General features: G+C 44.9%; 1 protein-coding gene across 3 annotated transcripts in view; it reads right to left on the bottom strand.

Annotated features, from left to right (window-relative positions):
* Nucleotides 1-14,323, bottom strand: part of LOC117415951 (receptor-type tyrosine-protein phosphatase R-like) — a 56,006-nt gene that overhangs the window by 25,721 nt on the left and 15,962 nt on the right. The window contains exons 4-6 of one of the 3 annotated variants that reach the window (XM_059027639.1): nucleotides 4,566-4,679; nucleotides 3,797-3,952; nucleotides 378-488 (exon numbers count right to left, since the gene is read on the bottom strand). In XM_059027639.1, coding sequence (XP_058883622.1) covers nucleotides 378-488; nucleotides 3,797-3,952; nucleotides 4,566-4,679 — 381 coding nt within the window. Of the gene's footprint in view, nucleotides 1-377; nucleotides 489-588; nucleotides 835-3,796; nucleotides 3,953-4,565; nucleotides 4,680-14,323 lie in introns of those variants that run through there. The other 2 variants (XM_059027640.1, XM_059027641.1) reach the window with 2 other exon arrangements.

Here is a 14,323-nt window from a genome sequence, read left to right as displayed (position 1 = left end):
TTTGTATTTTATTATATATATATATATATATATATATATATATATATATATATATAACGCTATTTTAACGCTATTATTAAAAGGATAGCAGTGCCTCAATGAAAATTTGCAAAATACTTTTTTTTTTTTTAATTACAAAATAAAACCCACAGGTAACAGAACGGTGTTTTCTATGAATGAAAAAGTTCAATCCGAACATGTACCTTGTATCCTTAAGTGACAGCTTTCCCGGCCAACAGTACAGGCTCTTAATCTAAGATTACAATTCTCAATGAAGTGCCAATGAGGCACCTGAGGTAAAGGAAACAGATTAAAAGCCTTGGAGACTAGCGAAGCAATACAAAAATCCATCCATAAATAAATAAATACAAACTTACCATTAAACATGTGATAATAATTAGAAAGATAGTGAGAAAAATAGCCACAGCATAAAATCCCTCTTTGGTCCACACTTTATCTCTCTCATGTTGTCCTTGCAGAACATTTTTCTAAAAGGAAGAAAGAAAACAACAACAACAAGAGAGAATGACACATTGGCAAACAACAGTAATCTTACAAAAAAAAGTGCAGAAAGCAAGCAAAACATACATTGTGACCGATTCACTCCTGCCTACCTACCAACCCATCTGTAATTGCTACTCCCAAACCAAGCAAACCAGTCCGGCCGCTGCCGTACACTCCCTATTCTCAGGCAACTGGCAATTACATTTTTAAAAAACAAAAAAAAACCCAATATTCTTAATGGCCTAGCCTGGAGCTGTGTAAACAAAGCACATCAGGTAGCGTGGGGAGGCTCTGTGCACTGCATGTGCCCAGGAGGGATACCTCTCCAAGAGTGCTTGTACTCCAGCGGTCTCTGTCCCCTCCCACACAGACACATGCCGCTCTCTCCACTCTCTCCCTCCTCCCTGCAGCACTGGGTGTCACAAAAGGTGAAGGCAATCCATGATAAGGGCATGTGCCTCTCATCTGAGAAAGCTCTTTCATTTCCGCCCAGGAATAGAGCACTCATCTACGCACGAAGGCAGCAATCACTTGTTATTTAGCTGTCGCCATATATAGCGCAGCAGCCCGCAGTGCTGGTTTTATCTGCTTATGAAAGGTACTCAAAACAGGGGATTCCCTGTCGACTATCTATGCACACCTTCTCTATCTACAGTGTTCAGTAAATAGGCTCAGTGTTCATTTCATATCATCACAGCTCAAGAGTGCAACCTAACCAGGTTAGTTTCAAAGAACCCAGTTAACGTATACTGTAAAAACCATACAAGATATTTTTGAGACAGGAAAAGGGGATTTTAAAAGCTTGGCTGCAAACCTATTAGCAGATTCTTTTAATATTCTGGTAAAAGGTTTGCAACCTCACATATTAAATCAGACACTAATTTTGCCTTGCAAACAGAAACATTTGCAGTTTTGCAGTTTTCTAAATCCTGCACTACCTTAAATCAAACCACCGTTTTTCACCCATTGTTCTAGAACTTATAAGAAATGTGTAGACCAAGGTAGATGTCACAAATACTGACCACTTGCATCACACTAGCTATCACAAGTGCTTTCTACACATTCTACAAGCCTGCAGCTGCTGTTCAGTATCAGTATCATTCAGTACACTTGGCAGGTGGAGACTGCTAGCCTGATACTGCAATAAGGGACATGACAGTTCCATTCGCTGCTGGTAATGAGTCATTACTGTTTGCCTTTCTGCTCAATGTTTATTCATTTTAAGGAATACATCCCGTATACTGATTGCGTGCAGTGATAACGTCTAGTCCAATTACCGGAGCTACCGAATCATTCATGTACCTGAAACATTTGCTTTTGCTTTCTGATAAGGTCTGTATTGACATAGCAACAGTAAATGCTGTACAGTTGGACCTTATTACTAATTCAATAAGATGCCTGTTTGTGGTTTCAAGAACATGGCTCCCTATTGAACTTAGGAAGATTTCACGAGAGCTCATAATTGAGACTATACTTGTGCTGCGCTTTATCCATTTCTATATGACGCCAGGGGTGTAGAAAGTCCTTCTATAGCAGCTGCCCTCACCTTTAACATTGTCTTTCCTGCAATCTCAACTCCTTTGTGTACCAAGACCCTGTCTCAAAGCATGCAGTACGTATCGCTGATATGGCCAGATGTTAAAACAACAGTTATTAAAAAACATAACAGAGAAAGATCCAGGAGTGCAGTGGTGTACTGCATATGAAGACACTATCTCAAGTGTGCCATATCTCTAACAGAATCCTAAAATGGCATATGACCTCAGTATGGCAGCCATATTAGGTAACATTTTACACAAGCGGTTTCCAGAATATTTAAAATATGAAGCCAGCATCTCCAACAGTTTGAAAGATTTGAGCAACTGGAGAAGCGTCACCAGCATATTTACAAAAACACACACGCTTCCCCTACAAGGGTTCTTATTAACAACTGTAGTGCTGCATTACAGTAAGTACACTCTGTTGTGCTGATTCATTTATCAGACAAGCACTGCTTTTGCGTCCCCCTCCTCTATAAATGAGTAATAGGAAGTGTAGCCAGCTTGTAATACTCTTGTTAAACCACTACAACAATACAACTCTCAGCTTGGAAATCCCAGTTGTCAGAAACAATGCTTGCTATACTTTTATAACACAAACAAACCCTCTCCACCACAGAAACGCCCTGCGGACAGCACACCTGCTTCATTTAAAACCCACAGCACAGCCTCTGCAAGAAGATCAATTTAAACTGTGCACTCAGTCAAAACAAATAAAAGCGCTTTAGTTCAGCTGCCTGCACTTCCTTGAGCTTTTCAATTCAGGTGACCCGCATATAGGCCCGAGGCAACTCTGAATATCGTTTCCTTCTGCACTGGGTGACTCACTGAACAACATAACACACACACACACACACACACACACACACACACACTCACACACACACATACGCACGCATACCCACACAGTATATATATACTGCTGTGCAAAAGTCTTAGACATGTTGCATTTTTCTACTCTGATGCATTATGAGTATCAAAAATTTACTCAAAGCCTCCACTAGTGTTTTCTACTATTATAACAGTATTGACTTGAAGGAAGGAAAAACATTGAGTGAAATAGCTTGCATCACTCGATTTTCAAGGTGTGGTATCCGAACCATAATCAACAAGTACAGAGAAACATCATCTGTAATTGACAAACCCAGGACTTGAAGACCCAAAAAGCTGTCTAATACTTGAAGGTAATATCCTTAAGGAATAGAAAGAAGATAAGCGTTGAATTGACAACAGAAATGGCAGAAGGCACAGGTGTCGTTGTCCATCCATCAACAGTCCAAAGCACCTTTGACCATTGTTCCATAGTCCAATTTCTGTATTCTTGTGCATATTTTAGCCTTTTATTCGTGTTCCCTTTTCTTAACAGAGGTATTCTTACTGCAACACATCCTTTAAGTCCCGATTTCAAGAGTGACTTTCGTACTGCAAGTCAAGGTTGTTATAATATTAAAAAACACTAGTGGAGGCTTTGAGTGAATTGTTGATGCTCATAATGCATCAGAGTAGAAAAATGCAACATGTCTAAGACTTTTGCACAGCAGTGTATATATATATATATATATATATATGGTTATCACAGACTTCATGATTTCTGTGAAATTTGTTGTATAATAAGTGTAAAAAAAATAATACATTTTAAAATGTGAATTTTTTTCTGGTTTAATAAATATGTTCAAATTTTAAAAAATTGGACTCCTGATTTAAAAACAGTTTTGCTGTACTTTGCCTCCTATTCTCAGTTCATGGGGACGTACCTCTGGGGTGATCTCTGTAATGCCAAACTGAGACAGGCTCTTGTAGAGGATGTTCACATTGAGGGAACGTACCACTTCCTCAGAGGACAGTCTCTCCATGGGGCCCGGTTTGTCCGGAGGAGGTGACACCGTCAGCTCTATACAGTTCTTCTTTTCCTGTGAGAAAGAACACAGACGTTACCCAGAGGCATCGTATTTACATTCATTGGTTGACCTACATGGTTCCACAGGGAAGGCCATAGGCAGCGCTACCACAGGAAACGGCCCTACTACTTATCCTATGGGTAGGGATCGGAATATACACCACTGGGGTTGCCACCTATCCCTGTTTTCCCTGGATCATCCCGGTTTTGAGGAAGGTGTAGAAGGATTTCAATTTGCTTTCCTGCAGTAGGTGTTACTACAAACACATATTAAAAACTATATACGAATATCCTTTAAAACACACACACCTTATCTAAAACCAGAGCACACCCAAACTCCTTATAGCCACAGAGTTCATTAATCTAGAGGTAAATAAAAAATAAAAAATGTATCAGATTAAACCCAAATTTAATCAGAAAAGTTCCCAAAGATTATTTGTTTTGCCACACAAGCATCTGCAATGGCGCAATTTTGTTATGCAACAGCAGTAAACATCGCAGAGTACGAGGTTACCATTGATAAGAGGCAACTTTTCCAAACTAATCCTAAACTTTGTACAACCTTCAATTTCCAGGTGCATAACAGTAAATCCATCTAGGTTTGTGAAAAGACCGCAGGATCTTACATTAAGACGATTGATATGCACTTGCTGTGGAGAGATGTTCAAGGCTGCAGCCACCCCGCTTCGGAAAGTCTGCAGCAGAGTATTGTTCAGTTTGCGTATGTCCATTTGCAGCGTCTACAACAAGAGAGAAAGAAAAAAAGTGAGTTTTTGCTCCTGTAAACTAAACCCATTAACCAAAGTCTCAGAAGAAATCTTACTTCCATGATTCATGACCTTCAAAACAAAGGTTTCTGAATTATTAATAATTTCTTTTTATTTATTAAACCGATTCCTCTGTGCAGAGGCAATGAATTCACAGAAATTGATCTTATTAGCTAAGAGCATTACGAATGCAGTGTCCTCATAAGTCACTTCAGCTCATTACTTTACTGTACTTACTATATTACAGTATATCTCCTAATAGGCACATACAATCATATATAACTGCTATCACACACACACACACACACACACACACACACACACACACATAAAATAGAGAGTTCAGTTTATAATGAAAGTGTTATTAGGTCCATTCTAACAACAGGTACACTTGTCCCACTGCAACACTCTTCCCCCAATGGTCTTTAATGAGTGTTACAGGGGGACAGGTTCAATGTTACACTTTGGTGTACCAGCTGTGCTTGGAGAAAATATATTGAGGTCACAGTGGTGCTTTATAAAGGATGTGATAATGGAAAGAGAACACAGTGAATCTAATCAATACGATAACTGCAATATTGCACACCTGCAGCAAATAAATGTTTAAAAGCAGGGCCACGTCTTGATCACTCAAAAAAATGGTTCAATACTTTCACAGGGGAGAGGGCTCCTCCCTAGTGCTGTACCCTTTAGGACAGTCCTGGAGCTGAGCAAAGCACTTCATTACCACAAAACTGTATGATCAAGGTCAAAGGGTGTACAAGTAAGGCAACACTAAATACACAGTAGTTACACTTTACAGTAACTACTGTGTATTTAGATAGTAGTTACATGTGTACTTACACATAATTACAATGTACTTAATGTGTACAGTTTGTTGCATGATAGAACCCTACCCCTAACCCTACCCCTAACTCTAAACCTCTATTTTCTGATACAATTGTGCACTAATATATATTGTGCAAAAAGATTTACACATTAAGTAAATTGCAGCTATGCATACCATTGTAATTATGTGTAAATACACATGCATTTACTAAGTAACTACTATGTAAATACACAGTTATTAGAGACACATAATGTAAAGTGTTACCATAATGTTTTACATGTCTGTTAAAAAATTGTGAAATAGTCCAAAATAGAATAGATTTAAAGTAAAGCATCTAGGATAAAAATTGTTAGCTCAGATTGATAAATTATTATAAAGTACTTGATCAAAACTGTTCAACCAATCAGGTCTCACTTTCAGTTGTTACTCATGGTGTTTTTTACTTCAGTTAACAGCAGGGTTTCAGAGTGGAGTCTGTACAAGTTTACCTGGCTAAATAAGCAGGGTTTACCACGTGGAATTACAAGCTGTGACAGTCTGGCTCGCAGTGGTGTGGTGGATGACGTCACGGACCAGGAAGTAACTGACTCCAAACAGTGGATGGGCGGGTGAAACTGAGTGCAAAAGCACTCAGCGTATTTAATAACAAACAAACAAAATATTTAAACAAAATACAAACAAAAGGGCACGAGGGCCAAACGAATAAATAAACAAACAAGTAAGTGCCGTGCTGGATTATCCAGCACGTCTTAGCAATTGTTTTTTAAATATTATTCCTTCTCTCCGCTCCCCGTACTCTCTACTCCAACACCCCAACATCAAGTGCAGAGAGCTGCAGGTTTATATACTCTGGCCGAGGGATTAACTGGTTGGTAATTATCTTATTATCCCCCGGCCAGAGTCTGCACGCGTTTGGTAAGGATGCATGACTGTCAGCTATTTAAATAATCAGTAGCTGATCAGCCATGCATCCTCACGGGGTTTTTAAATAATAATAAAAGACGCGGCGCTTTTACCCGCGCCGCAAACAAAAATACAAATAATAATAAATAGGGGCGGGACACTCCGCCACACATGCCCCCCCTTGTGCGCAGCACACATGGCCCCAACGGCCACCTCCCCCCTCAGTCTTAAAGTCCCGGAAGAGGGGGAAGCAAGTTACTTCTGGGGGGTGGCCATGGTGGAATCTCTGGCACCCCCCCATTCTTCGTGGCCGGCAGCTCCCTCTTCCGGGGCTCCCGCCACACTCTATCCTGCCGCGAAAGTGCGGCTGGGGGAGCTGGTCTCCTGACCTCTCCCCCCTTCCTCATGGCCGGCAGTTCCCCTCCGTGGGGCTCCGACCACATGATCTCCAGCCGCGAAAGTGCGGCTGGGGGAGCTGGTCTCCTGACCTCCCCCCCTTTCTTCATTTCTGGCAGCTCCCTTTCATGGAGCTCCGGCCATCGTGTAGCGACCCCAGGCGAAGCAGGATCCCTGGCGACCCCAGGCGAAGCAGGATCCCTGGCGACCCTAGGCGAAGCCGGACCCTCGACGACCCCAGGCGAAGCAGGATCCCTGGCGACCCCAGGCGACGGCAGCAGCAGCGGACCCTCGGAAGGCGACGGCAGCAGCAGCGGACCCTCGGAAGGCGACGGCAGCAGCAGCGGACCCTCGGAAGGCGACGGCAGCAGCAGCGGACCCTCGGAAGGCGACGGCAGCAGCAGCGGACCCCCGGAAGGCGAACTCGGGAGGGGAGCCCCTGGCCATGGAGGCGGCAGCGGGAGCTCCACTTCTCCCTCGTACCCTGTGTCCTGTAGAGAACAAAAGGCAGCCCCAGGCGATGCAGAACAGCCATCCCCAGGCAATGGCGATGGTGGGAGGGGAAAGCAGTCCTCCCACAGCGGCTGAGACGGAACCAGCAGGTATTTACCCTCTGCTGGTGGAGCTGGGAGTGGCAAGCAGTCCTCCCACGGCGGCTGAGGCGGAACCAGCAGGTATTCATCCTCTGCTGGTGGAGGTGGGAGGGGCAAGCAGTCCTCCCACGACGGTTGAGGCAGAACCAGCAGGCATTCACCCTCTGCTGGTGGAGGTGGGAGGGGCAAGCAGTCCTCCCACGACGGTGGAGGCGGAACCAGCAGGCATTCACCCTCTGCTGGTGGAGGTGGGAGGGGCAAGCAGTCCTCCCACGACGGTGGATGTGGAACCAGCAGGCATTCACCCTCTGCTGGTGGAGGTGGCGGAGGCAGAGGCAGCTCTTGCTGCTCTGCTCCTGGTGATGGTGGAGACAGAAGCAGCTCCTGCTGCCCTGCTCCTGGTGGTGGTGGAGACAGAGGCAGCTCCTGCTGCTCTGCTCCTGGTGGTGGTGGAGGCAGAGGCGATGGGGCGGATGCTGGCCACTCAGAGGGAGGCTGTGGCGGTGCTGGCTCCCTCTGCTGTGGCGGCTGGGCTGGTGTGTGCCGTGCTCCCTTCAGCAGCATAAATAGAGGCTGCTGGGGAACACCAGCATCCTGCCCTTCTCCCCCCCAGAAAAATTCAGGGGGTTGAGCCTGTAACTCCTCCCCTTCTGGCTCTTGGGACTGCAGCTTGGGTCCTAAGGCTGTGGAAGCGCAGACTTCCACCTCTTGGGCTATGGACGCACCGACTCCCCCCTCTTTGGGCTGTGGACGCACCGACTCCTCCCTCTTGGGCTGTGGACGCACCGACTCCTCCCTCTTGGGCTGTGGACGCACCGACTCCCCCCTCTTGGGCGTAGGACGTTCGGGCTCCTCCCACTCGGGCGTAGGACGTTCGGGCTCCTCCCACTCGGGCGTAGGACGTTCGGGCTCCTCCCACTCGGGCGTAGGACGTTCGGGCTCCTCCCACTCGGGCGTAGGACGTTCGGGCTCCTCCCACTCGGGCGTAGGACGTTCGGGCTCCTCCCACTCGGGCGTAGGACGTTCGGGCTCCTCCCCAGGCTGTGGAGGCGAAACCAGCAGGCATTCTCCCTCTGCTGGTGGAGACGGTAGCGATGGCTCCTCTCCCTCTGATGCTGGAGACGGTAGCGATGGCTCCTCTCCCTCTGATGCTGGAGATGGCAGCGATGGCTCCTCTCCCTCTGATGCTGGAGACGGCAGCGATGGCTCCTCTCCCTCTGATGCTGGAGACGGTAGCGATGGCTCCTCTCCCTCTGATGCTGGAGACGGCAGCGATGGCTCCTCTCCCTCTGATGCTGGAGACGGCAGCGATGGCTCCTCTCCCTCTGGCGCTGGAGACGGCAGCGATGGCTCCTCTCCCTCTGGCGCTGGAGACGGCAGCGATGGCTCCTCTCCCTCTGGCGCTGGAGACGGCAGCGATGGCTCCTCTCCCTTTTGTGCTGGAGATGGCAGCAGCAGGGTCTCTCCCATATCCGCAGCCAGGTAGTTGAACACCATGGCTGCGATGTCTGGGAGGGAAGCTGGGTGGTGTTGCTGTTCCCAGGCCTCCCAGCGCTCCCCATCTCTTGCCCACAGGAGGTTGATCACTGCAGGGAGGGCTTCCTCATAATCCCTCCCCGGCTCCACCAGCCAGTCCCAGACTCCCTCAGAGGAGAGTGCATTCGTCCTCTTTGGAGGATGCAGGTCCTCCCTCACTGGACGCTCTGGCTCCTCTTTCTCCTGCCATGGAGGGGGTTGGTCGGGTGCTATGTGACCCACCTCCCCAACAGCGAAGCACCACTCCTCACCTTTCAAGCAGGTGGGGCAGACGTCCAGCATGGTTGAGCTACAGTGGGACCTGCGACCGGCCCCACGCTGCTGTAGCTGCTGCTTCCTCCGTCCGCTTCTTCCCATATTTTCTTTTTTTTTTTTTTTTTTTTCTTCCCCCAAAAAACACACAAAAAACACTTTGGAAAAAAAAACGAACAAAAAAAACGAGCTTTTCTTTCCTGGTCCGGCTATTGGAGGCGTTTGTTTTGTCCCACGCAGGACACCATATGTGACAGTCTGGCTCGCAGTGGTGTGGTGGATGACGTCACGGACCAGGAAGTAACTGACTCCAAACAGTGGATGGGCGGGTGAAACTGAGTGCAAAAGCACTCAGCGTATTTAATAACAAACAAACAAAATATTTAAACAAAATACAAACAAAAGGGCACGAGGGCCAAACGAATAAATAAACAAACAAGTAAGTGCCGTGCTGGATTATCCAGCACGTCTTAGCAATTGTTTTTTAAATATTATTCCTTCTCTCCGCTCCCCGTACTCTCTACTCCAACACCCCAACATCAAGTGCAGAGAGCTGCAGGTTTATATACTCTGGCCGAGGGATTAACTAGTTGGTAATTATCTTATTATCCCCCGGCCAGAGTCTGCACGCGTTTGGTAAGGATGCATGACTGTCAGCTATTTAAATAATCAGTAGCTGATCAGCCATGCATCCTCACGGGGTTTTTAAATAATAATAAAAGACGCGGCGCTTTTACCCGCGCCGCAAACAAAAATACAAATAATAATAAATAGGGGCGGGACACTCCGCCACACAAGCACTTTTTGAAAAGTAATATAAAATCGATCCCTAGGTAATATAGAAAAGCAGTAGGCTTTTTTTGTTCTGCAATGCAAGCTTTCCTAGGATAAAAGCAAAACCTAAATCAAAAGGACTGAACAGTGAGTGTGTCACGGATTAACTAGATGACACGAGCCACTAGTTTCTACCTGTTAGTTCTGGGGCAGTAATAAGAAATATTTGCAAACATTTGAGCTCCAAGGAAGCATGAATGTATTCCAGATTTAACAATAGTTAATGCCAGGGCAAGGCATATAGGTGGTAATAAAGTGAGCTGGTTGTGCATTCAATCCTAGAATAATAGTAATAGTAGTCGTAGTCATAGTAATAATAATAACCTTATTAAAAAGCATGGCAGGGCCATCAACACACACACACAGGTGCAGGCATTCCCAGTACTCACCTGATACACCTGCCACGCGATACAGAAGCCAGCCGCACCCCGAACCATTCGCAGAACCCCACCCCTTCCCCACATGCCGCTCCAAGGCCTGTGCTTTAAAACTAGACCTCTACAAGCGACCCATTCCAGCCTCACTGCTCCCAGGTCTGCTTTCACAGTGTTAGATAGGTCTAGTAAGTTGCTCTTCTGGAAAGAGTCTGCTTGTTTTAGATAGAGCTGGTCCCTGTATTCTGTGAGAGGCCCCTCTGGGAGACACACTCAGTACCTGCGACTTCCCCTCGGATGGGAGAGAAAGCAAGCACATTGCGTGGGGAATAACAAGCAGAGAGAAAATAACATTCAGTAAAGTAGGCATGCTAGTGATTGCAGAGTCCACAACAAAACCTCATAAGCATACTACAGTCATTGCACCTCGAATAAGGAAGAGTTTAAGGAAGAGTTTCAACTGCAAACTAATCTACTGTATGCACAGTTTTAAAAAGATGCAAACACAACGCAAGGCAGACCCGTTTAGGATTTTGAGGAAAGGGTTAGAATGAACCCTGAAATCATCAAAGAAAATTTAAATGAATCAGTATATCTTGTGGCCTAATTTGTGGGGTTTTTTTGTTGCGAATTTGCCACATAAACAATAGCATATCCCTTTAAAGGACGATTATATGAAATGGTCCCACTGGAATGGCCTGCATGAGGCATACAGGGGATTGACATTCTGAGACACACTGCAGGGCATGGACCCCAGTCCAGGTGCTAATCACCCTCCCCTAAGACTCAGAGTCATCAGCAAGCAGTAAATCAGCACGCAGCAACTCTTAATTGGGATAATGAGGCAGGTCTGTCCAGCTCCCGCAGTGAATGAAAGCGTGGACCGACAGTAATAGTCAAAGCATTTTCTAAAAAGACACTGTATGTCATTAACAAATTACATGCAGCTAATTGAAAGCAGATTGAGAGGAAAGGATGTCTAAGCGTGAGCTGGTGAGTGAAGGTGTTTATTTCTGGTAACTTTATTGAGTGCGTTTTTCCTTTCTGAAAAAAAAAACCCTTATACAATATGACCCATTCTGAAAACATATTCACTTTTAGTAAAAAAAAAAGATAAGAAGGAACTGGACAATGGGCTGCAATGAAGAACTGCCTGAGCAACTCTGACTAGACCAACCCACTGCTTCACCTGGGCTAAACACATAGGACTAAAGCTTTGTGCCATATACAGTTGCACTGCGGTCTACACTGAAAAGCTTAATTTAGAAAACATAACATTTTGTTCTGTTCCTGATATTTGTAGACATTTTTACAGTGTGGCACACGATATCTAGTTTCGAGCTCCCACACAACGCTGTCAGAAAGGAACACAAACGTCAACCATGTTTGAGTACTGGCAATGAGTGCCCACCTCCACACCATCTGCTGCCCTTCTGTAAAACAAAAAAAGAAAATGTACACATATCCCCACAAACTGACAGTGATGAATTTCCATGGTAAGTACACACTCCAGAAAGTCTGATTGTGTGAGAGAGCATGGGGAGGGAGGTAATGAAAGCAAATCCGATCAGGGATATGCCCGCTGCCTAGCAACTTTTACCTGCTGGGTTTTCCAAAGGATGTAGGTGTACCGAATTAGCTCATGCGTGCAACATCATCTATCTCTTTTCAGCAGTACAAACTAATGTGCAAGACCGCTCTATGAATCTTTCTCTCTTTGCACAAGATTAATCAATATGTTATCTGATTTTCAGAATGCATGCTAAAAATACCTCTGACAGACCTAATCTGCCACATAATTAATCTGCCATGCAGCTAGACCTCATTACACAAGCGTTGTGTAATGGTTTCTCTTCATAGACTGCAGACTGTCAGCTCAGCAGCGACAATGGGGCTGAATGAAGTCTCTCCATTGCTTTCTCTGTCTTGCACCTTCTATTCTTCCCATTGCAGGTCGTTCTTGATGGTATCTATCCAGTGAATCCTCGTCGTTCCCAAGGTTTCATTCCATGTTCCTCTGTGTGCATTGCCATGAGGGGTCATCTATCAGTGTCCATTCTTGATACATGACCATTGCAATCGTCTTTCTTGAATTTTCTGCAACAACAGTTGTCTCATACACTCTAATTTTTGTTTTTACCAAAATGTCTTTAGCTTTCCATATCATGTGAAGTCTTCCAAAAAGTATTAGCACACATTGGGTTTAAAAGTATTTAAAGAGAAAATTGGTGTGGGTGTGAAATATCCCAGGTATCTTAACTATATCTCCTACATTGTCTGTTTCAGTCATCACAAAGAAGTCTGAAGCACCTCTGTGGCTCAATCCAGCACTCAAGCATGTCTTCTCTACAAGTACAGCTGGTACACCAGAGTGTACCCATTAGCCTGTCCCCCTGCAACACTCTTCCCTTGGTGCATGGAAGAAATACATAAGCAAGACAGATGAATGGTTTACCACCTATATGTAGTGAGATGTTCTCAAACCCATGTGATTGTAAATGATTATTTGACCCAGAAATGGGGGAAGTTCACTTGAAAGATTCCACAGTATCTAACATGTCTGCTTGCAACACCAACAGGCTAGAGTCCTGCCACCAGGTTGAAGAGTACTCACACTTCCAAGTGGAGGCGAATTCATTCCGAGTGCAAATTTCACATCAGTGTCTCATTTAGAAAATGGTTTCCTTTGACTCCCTCAGGCTCCACCACCACTGGAGGAGAGAAGACAAGGTGGCAGATATGTGAATGTGCAACCTTTTCCCTCTAGAAGCTTCGATTCACATCCAACTTAGATCACAAGTGAAAGGCATGTGCTGGTCTCAACTGAGCCCTCCCTGGGTGGACATTGTAAAGACATAGCCCAATTCCACAAAGTGATGGCAGCATGTGTTGTCTTTGAGACCAAGTCCTTAAAATAAATCTGGGGCTGTAATTAAATACATTTCCTTTTTGCACAGCACTGATGCCTGCCACCCTTCTGATTAATGCTCAGCCACTGAAATAGCAAGCCAAAAAGCGCTCTGCCTCAATTAGCTTTTAAGAGCCTTTTAAGAGCAGAAATTCAACCTAATTGGATCACAGTTTGGCCGTTACTCCGCTGCTGGCGATGTTAACATTAAAGGGAATCTGATTTAGTTCAATTACTCTCCCTGGGCAAAAAGGAACAGCAAAACACCAAACAGCATGCTCTATGAAAGCAATTATGAATGGGGGAGGAGGGAGGATGTCAAGCCATGGCCGTCCATCATTGTAACATCACCTGCCTGTAAACAAGCAGATAGGGCACTGGGTCTGCTCCTTAGGACTGGAAAACAGCCCATACTCAAAGACTCAACATCCCTTTGTACAATATATTGAAACGCACAGCCGTGTGGAATGCTTGTTGGCAGGTTAATGTAACTTCGCTTCAGGTTTTAGTCCAGGTGTGATAACAGGAGCAGTAATTAGTGCAAGTTTAATTCATCACATTTTAAAACCTGTAATTTGCTGTGAAGATAATAAATGAGCAAATAAATACACGTGTTGTGTTCAGCACAATGCGAATGCTGATAGACATATTTAGGTGTATGTCCCTACTTCCTGAAATGTGCTGAGGAATGATGTAAAAGAAAGAAAGAAAAGGTTTCTTGATAAATTTCCGAGTCATTCCAATGGAGTGTTTAATATTTGTCTTTAGATGTTGGATACTCTAACATGTTTTTGCTATATTGTTCAGCAATTTTAAAATCACAGTTCTAAGTTTCAATATTAAAACCCACCCTTCTATAGGATACAATTGGAGGAAAACAAAAGTGAAGTGTTCCCCAGTCTAATACCATTTGTTTACAATTATTATTATTTTTTTTAGTAGTTCTGTTCTAGAACTTCATACTGAGATACAGACTTACCAGAACCTCAAAA

Source organism: Acipenser ruthenus, chromosome 7 (assembly GCF_902713425.1).
Source record: "Acipenser ruthenus chromosome 7, fAciRut3.2 maternal haplotype, whole genome shotgun sequence".
Taxonomy (NCBI): domain Eukaryota; kingdom Metazoa; phylum Chordata; class Actinopteri; order Acipenseriformes; family Acipenseridae; genus Acipenser; species Acipenser ruthenus.
Note: the sequence above shows the minus strand (reverse complement) of the source record. Positions and strands in the feature narration are given on the sequence as shown.